Consider the following 13,055-nt stretch of genomic DNA (forward strand, 5'->3'; position numbering starts at 1 on the left):
TGCTAGTTCTTTTTGATTAGTTATAATTAATAAAATCAATGGGTTATCATTCAATTATTAATTTGTTTGATCTATGAATTCTCTTATCTGACAGGTTTTTTTTTTCCCTTTTGGTTTTAATAGAACATTCAAATAAAAACTTTGGCAGATGATGTGGTAAGGTGGTCTTAGTAGCATGTTATGTTACTTGTGCATGTTGCCTTTTTTAACTAAAGTGGGTGGACATTAAAGCATTCATGTATGTAAGATATATATAAATGTTTAAAAGTACAGTAGAATGGAAGACTTGTTAAGAGATTCTTTTGTTTTTTTTGGATATTAAAGTAAAGAATTATCTGAGAACTCAATAAAATTTTGATTTTATCCTACTATATACCTTAACCAGAATTTTTTTTGACTGTATATAAATCTAACTCTGGAAAATACAGACTTTTTTCTTTTATGATAGCCAAGGAAACTGTGAATAAGTAAAAGATTAATATCAATATTGGGGGAAATTAATGTAGAAAGGAAAGTAAGTTAATGATATTAGATATATGCTATTAAATTTAAAATTCTTAAATATTTTGAGCTAAGGCTATCATAGTAAAACTTATTAAAAGTTATGGGCTTAACTTTTAAGTGTGCCCTTTTATAGTTAAACTTTTAAAATACAGTATTTTAAGCAGTGTCCATTTTTTTTTCTTTTGTGAAATTACAAATAATGTAAAACATTAGTAGATTCAAGAAGATAAAATTGTATAGCTTAACTTCATGTTCTTATTAGAGTATAGCCGAAAGCAAAAGCCTATTTTCTAGATAGAAATGAAGGGCATAATGGAAGATCAAGTATATATGTAAATAATGCTACTCAGTTAAAATCTAGCACTACAAAAGTGACATGAAGTAACAGGAACAGAAAAACATTGATTTAATGGTAAATTACATATTTAAATGCTTTTATGTCCACCATATTTTTTTAGTGAAATTTGACTGTTGAATATGTACTCAAGCTTATTTGGGATTACTTAATAGAGTTGTTTGAAAATGTAATACATACCTAAACCAACTTAATTTTCCTCTAAGAGTTAAAAGAAAATTAGAATATAGTTCAGGATAATTTAAAGAAATAAATCTTAATGTGAACATTGGGACTGGAACCAGGGCTTACAAATTTATTGAATCACTTTTTCTGTGAAATGAGAGGGTCTAGGTGATTTTTCAAATTCTTCCCAGCTCTAAAACACTATGATTTATATAATAACTTTGTATGAAACCATGTACTGAAATCATTTTTGTAATCCTAAATAAGCTGTATAAAACTGCTCGTATTTCTTTAAAAATACAACTTTTAATTAAAAAAAAGCGTTCCTTGAATCAAAATGAAAAGTGTGTTCTTTTTAATGGGGGGAGTCAACAGAAAATTAAGTTGTTGTAATAACTTCTGTGATGCAGTTTGTAATAATTGTAATATTTGAAATAATTTATAAGGACTCAGTAACATGGCAGGAAGATTACTGTTCTCACATCTAACATGTGTGCTTGTTTAACATGAATTGATGGTATGCATGTGCTTTCTAACAGAAACCAGAATAAAACTGAGTTGCATTCAGTTTTATGGACATTACTAATTTCTGAGATCTAGTGTTTTGTGGTTTAAAACAGATTGGGATGTTCATATGTACCTGGACTCATTAATATACTTTATGTGAAATAGCAAGCTAATTATTAGAGATTGTGCATGGAACCAAAGTTTCAGAGTCAATATCCATGAAACATGAAATTCTTCATAATAGTAGTTGTAGGAATAAGATAATTCTGTATATGTTAACATTGCCATTAAATGGAAAAGGTGATGTCTTGTTATTCCCAATTTTCAGGTAAAAAAAGGGCAGTCATAGTAACAGCAACAATTATAAAATAAATAGCAGAGAAGTACATTCAACATAACAACTTATTTTAATCTCAGTATAACTCTGTGGTATAGGTACTTGTTATCTGTATTTTAAAGACTTTATTTATTTTAGAGAAAAAGAAAATCTCAAGCAGATTCCCCACTGAGCATAGAGCCCTGTGTGGGTGGGGGCTCGATCTCATGATCCCTACTAGATGATGACCTGAGCCGAAATTAAAAGTCGGACACTTACCTGAAAGAGCCACCCAGATGCCACTTGTTATACATATTTTAGAGACTAGGAAACAGCACACATAATTTGCACAGGGTTCCTCAGTTAGTAAAGGGCACATTCAGACCCAGGCAGTCTGGCTTCAGAATCTATGTCCTTAACTATTATACTCAACCGCTATGCTGACAAAGTATCCATAGCTACTTGTCACAATTTTTGGCACTTCGAAGAGAGAAATGTTACCGTAATTTACCCCTTAGAATTGAACATTGGGGCTCTTTATATTTCCTTTCTTTATTTCTCGTAGTTCAAAGCTACATTCTCCCTTAAACAACCATGTGACCTTGATGCAGGACTTTTTTTTTTTTTACCTACTTACTGTGTGAAACAGAAATAAGGGACTAAGGTTTACTTTTGAGAAATGCTTTTCACACCTCAGACTTCTGAGACTGAAGAACTATTACAAATTTTTCCAAAATTGTACAATCTCTAACTGGAGCTTGTTGCTTAAGTTTGTCAAAAGACAATAATTATACATATTATACTAAGTGCTATTTTGATATTTCTTGTATTAAGTGCTATTTTGATGTTTCAGTACTTTGTATTTGTGATTCTGGGTTTCTTTCTTAGAGTTTCTTATTTTTTTCTTTGTAGCGTGACCGAATTACAAGTTTTAGAAAATCTACTGTCAAAAAAGAAAAACCTCTTATTCAACATCCTATTGATTCTCAAGTTACAATGAGTGAGTTTCCAGCAGCTCAGCCATTGTATGATGAACGATCTTTGAATTTGTCAGAAAAGGAAGTACTGGATCTCTTTGAAAAAATGATGGTAAGTTAGACCCCTATTTTTGTTGTGATTTTAAAATTTGTGTGTCCAAGATAGCATGGGGTTTTAAGTAGGTATGTTTGTATGGATTGTGTTTGTAATGTAAAAGAGAGACCAGAAACCTGTTGATAACACAGAACTATTTTCAGAAGTATCTGTGTTTTTGAACTAAAACATCCTCACTTATTACTTCTACAGTGAGCTCCAGAAAGAAGGGGCTCTCTTTTTTATTTGTGTTCTCTAGTATTTTGTAGTCTCAGGCACATTGAATCCAGTTTTTTACTTAACTGATTTGTGTTTCTGTCTCTGTAAAGTAAAATAGGCCAAATTTCACTTTGCTGGAAACAACACAAGGTATCTTGTTAGGTATATGAAATAGAGTGGGGAAGACAGAGGGTAAAACAACAAGGGAAAACATAGAGGAGAAACAGTGCCTCAGAGAAGGAGGAGGATGGCAGTAGAGTAGGAAGACACTAGGCTCAACTCATCTCATGAACACAGGTAGAGAGCTATCAAATCAGTCTAAATACCTCAGAAATCAACCTGGAGACTGACAGAATAAACTCTATAAATGAAGGGAGAGAAGAGACCACATCAAAGAAGGTAGGAAGTGCAGAGATGTGGTTTAGGGGAAGAATGGATCAAAGCTACTGAGGAGGGGAGGGAGCTCTGGTCTGGAGAAGTGCTAGAGAGAGACAGAAGGAGAGAGAAAGAGAAGCACATGGGGGGATGTACATGGAGATTGTTTCACCAAAGCCCTTGGCTTCGGAAAACAAGAGGGACAGAGTTTCATGAGTTCTTGCAACCAGTAGGGTTTAAAGCCTGGAATTTTGAAGGTCAGCAAGCTTGGCTGGGTTAGAGCCCTGAGGGCACCACTCTGCTCCTAGAGAGAAGGCAGGCAGCAACCCAAGGACATTGCTTGGTAAAAGCAATCTGAAGAGCACCTGGAATGAATGGGAATTACTTGCTATCCTCTGAGCTTTCCCCTGAGAGGCAGCATTCACTGAGATACCTCTCTGGGAACAAAGGAGCTGGCTGGAGCCTTTCCCCTCCCCCACACATAACAACATAAACAGTGAGCCAGCTGCTGGAAGCAGCCCAGCACCAACACTGCCTGCATAATTTGCTCAAACCAAGCCCCACCCCCTGTGCTTCATTGGAGGTACCCTTCTCAGGCCTGCTTCAGAACCAGCACAGTGGGCCTAACCTTCAGAAGACCAGAATAAAGCTCTGACTTCACCACATCTCCTGACCAGAGAGTTTTGAAGGGAGTTCCAGTGGAGATGGTGATAAGACTCGTTCTTAAGACCAGAGTATACCTGGTTAAACTCACCACATTCAGGCCAGGGACCAAACACTGGCCACAGCAGGCAAGGAGGGCCTCTGCAGAGTACTGGCCTAAAGGATACAGCACCCCAAAACAACAGCAGAGTACATGCAGCACACACCAGAGACACTCCCTGAAGCTCCAGGCCTTGGACACTACATGACCTCTTCTTCATAAGGACATTACTTGCAGGAGCAGGAGACGTAACTGGATTTTCTAACACAGAGAAAGACACTTAGAGGTAATGCAAAGGTGAAGGAATTTATGCCAAATGAAAGAACAAGCTAAGGCCTCGGCTACAAATCTAAGTGAAACAGATGTAAATAACATGCCTGATGGAGAATTTAAAGCAAGGATCATATCATAAGGATACTCACTGGGATTGGGAAAAGAATAGAAGACATCAGTGACAGCCTTACCATAGAGATAAAACATCTTAATTGACCTTGAGTAGCATTTGATACAGTTGATCATTCTCTCAAATTTGAAATGCTTCCACCCTTCCATACCCCCAACATTGATTTGGTTTTCCTTCTGCTTCTTTGGCAGCTTCTTTTCAATCTTCTTTGCTGATTCCTTTTCATGTTCTCAGCCTTTAAAGTAGAGGCCCAGGACATCTTTTCCTCTTTATATTATCTTCTTTGGTAATTACAATCAATACTGAGCTTTTAAATCCCATTTGTGTGCTCACAATTCTCAAATTTACCTCCAGCTTAGTCCTCATGTCTATACTCTAGACTCATATATCAACTTCAAAATCAGTGTCTCACCTTGGATGATCAGTAGAGTTCTCCAAAGTAATATATTCAAAACTGAACTGCTGATATTCTCCTCCAAACCTGCTCCTCCCAGTGTCTTCCCCTTCTCAGCTGGTGGTATATCTGTCTACCTAGTTACTTAGGCCAAAATCGTTTGAATTGTCTTTTACTATTTTTTTCTTACCTTTAATTCATTTCGTAACCCATTAACTCTTCATTCAAAGTAAGGTACTTGGAATAGCTGACCATTTCTTATCACCTTCACTGACCCCACACTAGTTGAAATCTTACCTGGAATGCCACAGTAGTGGTAGGACTATAGGACTACTACAACTCTTAATTGGTCTCCATGTTTCACTATGACCCTCTACAGAATATTTTCAATACAGAAATATTATCCATTTAAATCCTGAAGAGTATTCTATCAGTTGGCTCATCAGGTCTCTCCATGGTTCCCATTTCACTTGGTGTACAAAAGTCAGTACACTTAAATGGCTTATAATGCCCTATATGATCTGATCCTCACCTTCCCTCCTTTGATAACTTCCTGTGCTACTGTTCCCACTGGTTCACTCTGTTTCAGACATGCACCTGCCTTTATCATACTTGTACTCTTAGGCAAAAATGATTCTTACTAGTTTCTAAGTTTTTGTGTACAGTGTTGACAGTGTTTTAAAAACGTTTATAACATTTCTGTTTTGTGGCTTGAATATTCTAATGTTTAATGAGAATATTACCACTTTCCTCTTTAAATGAGTGATGTTTTTAACAAAGATTTGCTTGTGGGTTCATCAATGTGATTTAAAGAAAGGTACAATTGACAGCCACATTTTCTCTATTGGCAATTTTTCTTTCCATTGGAAATTTCAGAGTAGGAGTTAGGTAAATATGGTTTGATTAAAAGTAACCAAAAAAAATCAATAAATATATTTTAAGGATTATATCTCTTCTTTGAGAGAAGTGTACTTCTTAAAACACATAATGTTCAATGTAACCTGTACATTGAACATTATGTGTTTTCTATGATATCTTCAGTTTGACCATAATTAACTTATAGTGAAGAAGTTATTTTATGAATTATCATAGCTTTCATTTACTGTGCACTTACTAGCCAGGCTTGTAACTAAATAGTTTATACGTACTATTTCAGTTGATCCTTATGAAAATGCCACAAAGTAGGTGACATAGTTTTACTCCATTTTTAGATGAGGAAATTGAAGCTAAGAGAGAGTGAAGAAATTGGTTCTGTAACTTGTCTTAGTTAGTAAGTGGGTGAGCTGGAACATAAATTTAGATACATAAAAATGTAAAAAAAAATGGCCTTTTTGAAGCATCTGTTTTTTTTAAAAGATTTTATTTATTTATTTGGGAGAGAGGGAGAGAGCACAAGCAGGAGGAATCGCAAAGGAAGAGGGAGAAACAAGCTCTGAGCAGGGAGCCTGACACAGGGCTTGGTCCCAGGACCCTAGGATCATGACCTGAACTGAAGGAAGATGCTTAATCACCTGAGCCATGCAAGTGCGCCTTGTAGCATCTGTCTTTAATGTTTCATTTAAGCTAAATATAAAGTTAATACATTTTCCTTGCACACATACTCAGTGGAGTAGAAGGCAATTCAAAAGTATATTGGTTAGTAGGCAAAGCCAGTTTGGGATGGATTATTTCCTACTGATGATGTAAAGTTGTCTGTAATCTCTTTTTACAAAGCATCAGTTGAAAGAGGCTGAAAATTTATAATGGAAATCTGTTAAAATGCCATTATCTAAATTGATTGGGAGAAGACACTTAAGTGGATCTGTTTCTAAAACACAAGTAGATTTCTCAGTGTCAAAGTTCTTTTATTTCACTCTTCCTAGGTGTCCTTCCTTGTAAAAATAAAGTAATAGATGTTCGGGTTCTACGTGATGGCCACTATGTATGATACTCTTGTTTTTATGATTCTCATCTTTTATTGTGCTATTTCTGTTGATTGGCTTTTTTTCACTTTAGTGAACTACAAACAAACATTTAGGCCATTTGACCTAAACACTCAGTATGTGTTTTAGGATACATACTGAGGTGTAAAAAATTCTAAATAATTGTACAAAATAGCACAACATTATACACAGTAATTGTATATGAGATGCTTGACCAGAAATAAGTTACTTTAAAATTGCTAATAAAATTTATTATTTGGAATTTCTGCTTAATGATGTATTTTTGGTAGGACTTTTGGTGAAAAGCTTAAATGATCAAAGGCAGTATTCAAATATAATCCTATCTTACTCTGATAATTGAAACTCCTGCTATGCTTGAGGATCATATCTTATCAACAGGAGTTCTCAGTGTACAGGCTTGTAGATGTAGATATTAGGGGATTTTGGGTTAAATATGAAATTAGTATTAGACATAATTTTTTTAAAAGAGTTTATTTATTTGACACAGAGAGAAAGAGATCACAAGTAAGCAGAGAGGCAGGCAGAGAGAGAGGGGGAAGCAGACTCCCCGCTGAGCAGAGAGCCTGATGTGGGGCTCAATCTCAGGACCCTGACTTCATGACATGAGCCGAAGGCAGAGGCTTAATCCACTGAGCCACCCAGTTGCCCCAGTATAGACACAATTTTTTATTTAAAAAAAAATTTTATTTATTTATTTGACAGAGATCACAAGTAGGCAGAGAGGCAGGCAGAGAGAGAGGAGGAAGCAGGCTCCCCGCAGAGCAGAGAGCCCAGTGTGGGTCTCGATCCCAGGACCCTGGGATCATGACCTGAGCAGAAGGCAGAGGCTTTAACCCACTGAGCCACCCAGGCACCCCTAGACATAATTTTTTAAGTATTAACTCTGATTACTGTAACTCTTTATTTCATTATTAATAGCTTGTTTTAAAAATAACTTGACTATTGCTAAGTAAAATCATGCAACAAGTTCACTTAAAGGAAAAATTTGAGTGGTTAGATTTCCTTTACTAGTGTATTTGTAAATTAGTAATGTTCCATTGATTCTGACATACATTTTCTGCATTGGTATGTGACTTTTCAAATTGTAGTTATTTAGTGAAACAATTTTAGACAGATCTTTTGCACAATGTATCAATGGCTATTGCTGACAGATTTTAAAGTTCCAAATTTGAAAGTTACAGATGATTCTTTAATGAAGCACATTCTCTTTATATAGCAGCATGTCTTCAGTAGTTTCTAAGATTGAATTGTTTTACTTCTAGTCACGGAGTATTAATTGAAAATAAGGAAGACTTTCTATTAAAACTTTCAAGAATGAAAAACACTTGTTTTTTTATGAATTTTATAATTAGCAGCAGGAATAAATTATACTTGCTCTTTAAGATTCTTGTGCCCCTCCTCCCCAGAGTCATGTTTTCAAATGTTTCACAAGTGGGTAAAGGTAGTAGGACCAAAACAGCAATACTGCTTTTACATTTTTTTTTTTTGCTAACTATAAAAGGTGTCTGTAGTAACTGTAGTTACTGTAGTAACTGTAAAAGGTGACTGTAGTATTACATATCACCTTTAACCAAAAATTCAAATTTGAATAAGATTCTATTTGTAACGTTTATCATGTTAATCAAATGCATTTAGTATTGCTTCTAATTAGATTGGTGAAATATCTCCTTTCCACTTTATAAGTAAATTAATATTGGTATAATTGAATAGTTATTCAATATTGTAAGTTTCATGACCTTTGAGCTTACATGGCCTTTGAGTTTCATGGTCTTTGAGAATAACTGAACTGGTTTTTGCACACTTGAGTATACTGCTTAAGGACTATTAAATATTTAGTAGTGATAATTTGTTTTTATATGAACTGAATACAGTTAGAACAAGTAGAGAGATAATGTCTGGACACTTGTGTTTCCTTTTGAGCATTATTACTTTTTTGTATGCAGTTGTTCTTTCTTGGGGACTAGAGAGAGAGAGGGTTTCCATTTTAAGCTTAAAAAATAGACATAGACTTCTTGAGAACTCAAGTTGGAATTTGATTTCTTTCTTTTATTTAAAAAAGATTTTATTTATTTATTTGACAAGTAGAGATTACAAGTAGAGAGGCAGGCAGAGAGAGAGGGAGAAGTAGGCTCCCCGCTGAGCAGAGAGCCTGATTTGGGGCTCAATCCCAGGACCCTGAGACCACGACCTGAGCCGAAGGTGGAGGCTTAAACTGCTGAGCCACCCAGGTGCCCTGGAATTTGATTTCTTATGTTAGCTATCAGAAAGATCTGTTGAGTGGAGGTCCAGCTTACATTGGTGACATTGGATTTGTATAGAAATGTTCTAACATAGGCAATTAAATAGTTTTGTCATATGCAAAACATGAGGCTAGTGATGATTTTTGATTAATTTGTAAGTATATTTCATTTCAACCTCATTTTAATATATGATTCCATGTGTAAATATGTTTTGCACTTTGTTTCTATTCAGCAATTTATATTAATATATTTTGCATTTTTGGCATATTTTAATGACAGTGTAGCTATATGCAATAAATACTAAATTATCTAGCCCATGTTCTGTCTGCTAGGACTTCCATAAATAATCCCAAAGCTTTTTAGTTTTTGTTCTCTCTCTTTTGGCTTTCACCAATTTAGAGAGAATTTGTGACTTTGGACCCCAGGTGTTATACTTTAACCCAGGTATACTTATCTCCCCTGACTCTCTCCTGGGTTTCTTTTTTATACAACATTGGTGTTTTAGGAGTTGGTTAGCTTGGATGAGAACCTTTTACTGCTGTCATCATTAGTAATTTGAATTGATAGTTAAATTACCATAAAATATAGGTAAAATAAATCTTAAAATTTATAATAAGCCATGGAAATAGTCAGAAATTATTACAGCCTTAGAAATTGTCTAGATCACATAATTTCCATTGGTTACCTTTACATTTCCAGTGTCTTTACTGTACATTATTAGACTGAGATACATAGATTACATAGATTCTAAGAAGAGCTTGTAAAGGAGGAGCAAAACCTACCCAGTAAATAGGTCTAAAAGGTAACTGAGGGGTGCCTGGGTGGCTCATTAAGTTAAGTGTCCAACTCTTGATTTCGGATCAGGTCATGAATGATCTCAGGCTCATGATATTGAGCCCTGCGTCAGGCTCCGTGCTCAGCGCAGGGTTTGCTTGAGATTCTCTCTCTCCCCTTTTCCCTCTGTCCATCCCCCTACTCTTTATTTATAAACAAATAAAATCTTCTTTAAAAAAGGTAACTAAATCTGAGTCACTTTTAAATTCACTTCACATAAAATTTTCACCAAAGTTTGCAAGAAGAATTAAAGGAACTAGGTTTTGCAAATTTAACTGGTTGTAGGTAGTAAACTTCGCAATTTACTGCCTCTGTTCTTGGTTTGTACATAGAATTGCTTTCCAAAATATATTTTTAATACATTCATTGCTATGAATGTATTTCCATAGCAGTTTTTTTTTGAAAGATTTTATTTATTTATTTGTGAGAGAGAGAGTGAACAGGAGAGAGAACATTGGTTGGGGGAGGGACAGAAGGAGAGGAAGAAGCAGACTCCCAGCTGAGCAGGGAGTCCGACGGGGGCTTGATCCCAGAACTCTGGGATCATGACCTGAGCTGAAGGCAGACACAACCAACTGAGCCAGCCAGGCTCCTTCACAACTGTTTTTTTTTTTTTTTTTTTTTTTTTTTTTAAATATGTGCAGTAATCCAGGTTGCTGTATGTTGGAGGTACAGAGATGAATGCAATACCTCCACTGTCCTCATAGAACTCAGAGTTTGGTCAGGGAGAGAAGAATGTACAAAACTGGTTTCAATAGTAGTGGGATACCTGTGAATAGGCTACTGTGGGTGCTTAACCCAGTGCAGGAGCTCAGGGAGGAAACAGGAAAGACCCGAATATACTATGAAACCCCATGTCACTTAACGAATTTTCAGTATTTTTTGGCATTAAAGCATTCTCAGAGCTTAAACAATTAAGTTTATCAAGATCGTGTACCTTCTGGATGCCAGGTACTGTTCTAAGCTCTGAGGAAAAAAGAGCAGAGAAGAGCTCAAGGGAATCTCCTGGTGTCAAGAAGCTTATGTTCTGGGGTGCCTGGGTGGCTCAGTGGGTTAAGCCTCTCCTTCGGCTCAGGTCATGATCTCAGGGTCCTGGGATCAAGCCCCGCATTGGGCTCTCTGCTTGGCAGGAAGCCTGCTTCCCCCTCTCTCTCTGCCTGTCTCTCTGCTTACTTGTTATCTCTCTGTCAAATAAATAAATAAAATCTTAAAAAAGAAGCTTATGTTCTGATAGGCGTGATACAGCAGGACATAATGATGCCTGGGTGGCTCAGTTGGTTAGGCTGCTGCCTTCGGTTCAGGTTATGATCCCAGCATCCTGGAATCGAGTCCGGCATCCTGCTTCTTGCTCAGCAGGGAGTCTGCTTCTCTCTCAGCCTCTGCTTGCTTGTGCATACTCTCTCTCTCCCTCTCTCTTTCTCTCTGATAAATAAATAAAACCTTAAAAAAAAAAGAAAATGGAAAAGTTTATTTGACATCTCTCTATTGAATGCTTTGAGATACTTTGTTAGGTCCAGGGGAACATAAAGATAACAAATACACTATCCGTGCCTCTAGGATTTTATTTTTTATGGCTCAAAAAGTAAGAATAATTAAAAAAAAAGTTTTAACCTTACATTTTCTAAATTGCTGGAAAAAAAATCAAAAGAAGACTTTCAGGAACATGAAAAATATATGAAATTCAGTGTTTATAAGTATTTTTGAATGCAGCCATAGCCATTTGTTTATATATCATTTGTGGCTCCTTTTGTGTTACAATTGCAGAGTTGAATAATTGTGATAAAGACCCTGCGACCCACAAAGCCTAAAACATTTACTATGTGGTCCTATATAGAGAAAGTTTGTCAAGCTCTGCACTAATAGTCTCTCAACTTCTTGATTTACTATCTTGTTAGAAAAAATATGTGTACAAGGGGAGTTAGAGAGGAGAAGGGAGTTGGGGGAAATTGGAAGGGGAGGTGAACCGTGAGAGACTATGGACTCTGAAAAACAATCTGAAGGGTTTGAAGCAGCGGGGGGGGGGGGGGGGGGGTTGTTGGAACCAGGTGGTGGGTATTGGAGAGGGCACGGATTGCATGGAGCACTGGGTGTGGTGCAAAAACAAGGAATACTGTTATGCTGAAAAAAAAAGTAAAATTAAAAAAATAATAAAAAAAATAAAAATTAAAAATACAAAAAAAAGGAAAAAATATGTGTGTTTGAGCAAGTAACCCCAGTGTATTTTTTTTTAAAGATTTTATTTATTTATTTGACAGAGAGAAATCACTGTCAGTAGGCAGAGAGGCAGGCAGAGAGAGAGGAGGAAGCAGGCTCCCTGTTGAGCAGAAAGCCCGATGCGGGGCTCCAACCCAGGACCTGGGATCATGACCCGAGCTGAAGGCAGCGGCTCAACCCACTGAGCCACCCAGGCGCCCCAACCCCAGTGTATTTTATTTAAAAATTTTATACACATACGTATGTACTATGTCTGTTGTAAAATACAGACATAATAAAGAATGAGAAAAACATGAACAAGATTTTAAAATGACTTAAAATTTTATTTATTTTTTTCTTTTTAAAAATTTGTTCTATTATTTTTACTAACATATAATGTATTATTTGCCCCAGGAGTACAGGTCTGTGAATCATTAGGCTTACACACTTCACAGCACTCACCATATCGCATATCCTCCCTGATGTCCATAATGCAACCACCCTCTCCATACTCCTCTTCCCCTTAGCAGCCCTCAGTTTGTTTTGTGAGATTAAGAGTTTCTTATGGTTTGTCTCTCTCCTGATCCCATCTTGTTTTATTTTTTCCTTCCATACCCCCCAAACTCTCCATTCTGCCTCTCCAATTCCTCATATCAAGGTCATAATTTGGTAATTGTCTTTCTCTGATTGACTTATTGTGCTCAGCGTAATACCCTCTGGTTTCATCCATGTCATTGCAAATGGAAGATTTTGTTTTTTTGATGGCTGCATAGTATTCCATTGTATATATATACCACATTTTCTTTATCCATTCATCTATTGATGGACATCTA

The 13,055-nt window shown here is 36.2% G+C and overlaps 1 protein-coding gene across 2 annotated transcripts in view; it reads left to right on the top strand.

Moving 5' to 3' along the window:
- Nucleotides 1-13,055, top strand: part of LOC111159173 (diaphanous related formin 2) — a 1,005,724-nt gene that overhangs the window by 47,070 nt on the left and 945,599 nt on the right. For both annotated transcript variants that reach the window (XM_022521608.1, XM_022521609.1), the window contains exons 2-3: nucleotides 124-156; nucleotides 2,760-2,936. In XM_022521608.1, the coding sequence (XP_022377316.1) occupies nucleotides 124-156; nucleotides 2,760-2,936 (210 nt within the window). The remainder of the gene's footprint in view (nucleotides 1-123; nucleotides 157-2,759; nucleotides 2,937-13,055) is intronic.

The sequence above is a fragment of the Enhydra lutris genome, unplaced genomic scaffold, assembly GCF_002288905.1.
Source record: "Enhydra lutris kenyoni isolate GAN:26980312 unplaced genomic scaffold, ASM228890v2 scaffoldscaffold67, whole genome shotgun sequence".
In the NCBI taxonomy this organism is placed as follows: domain Eukaryota; kingdom Metazoa; phylum Chordata; class Mammalia; order Carnivora; family Mustelidae; genus Enhydra; species Enhydra lutris.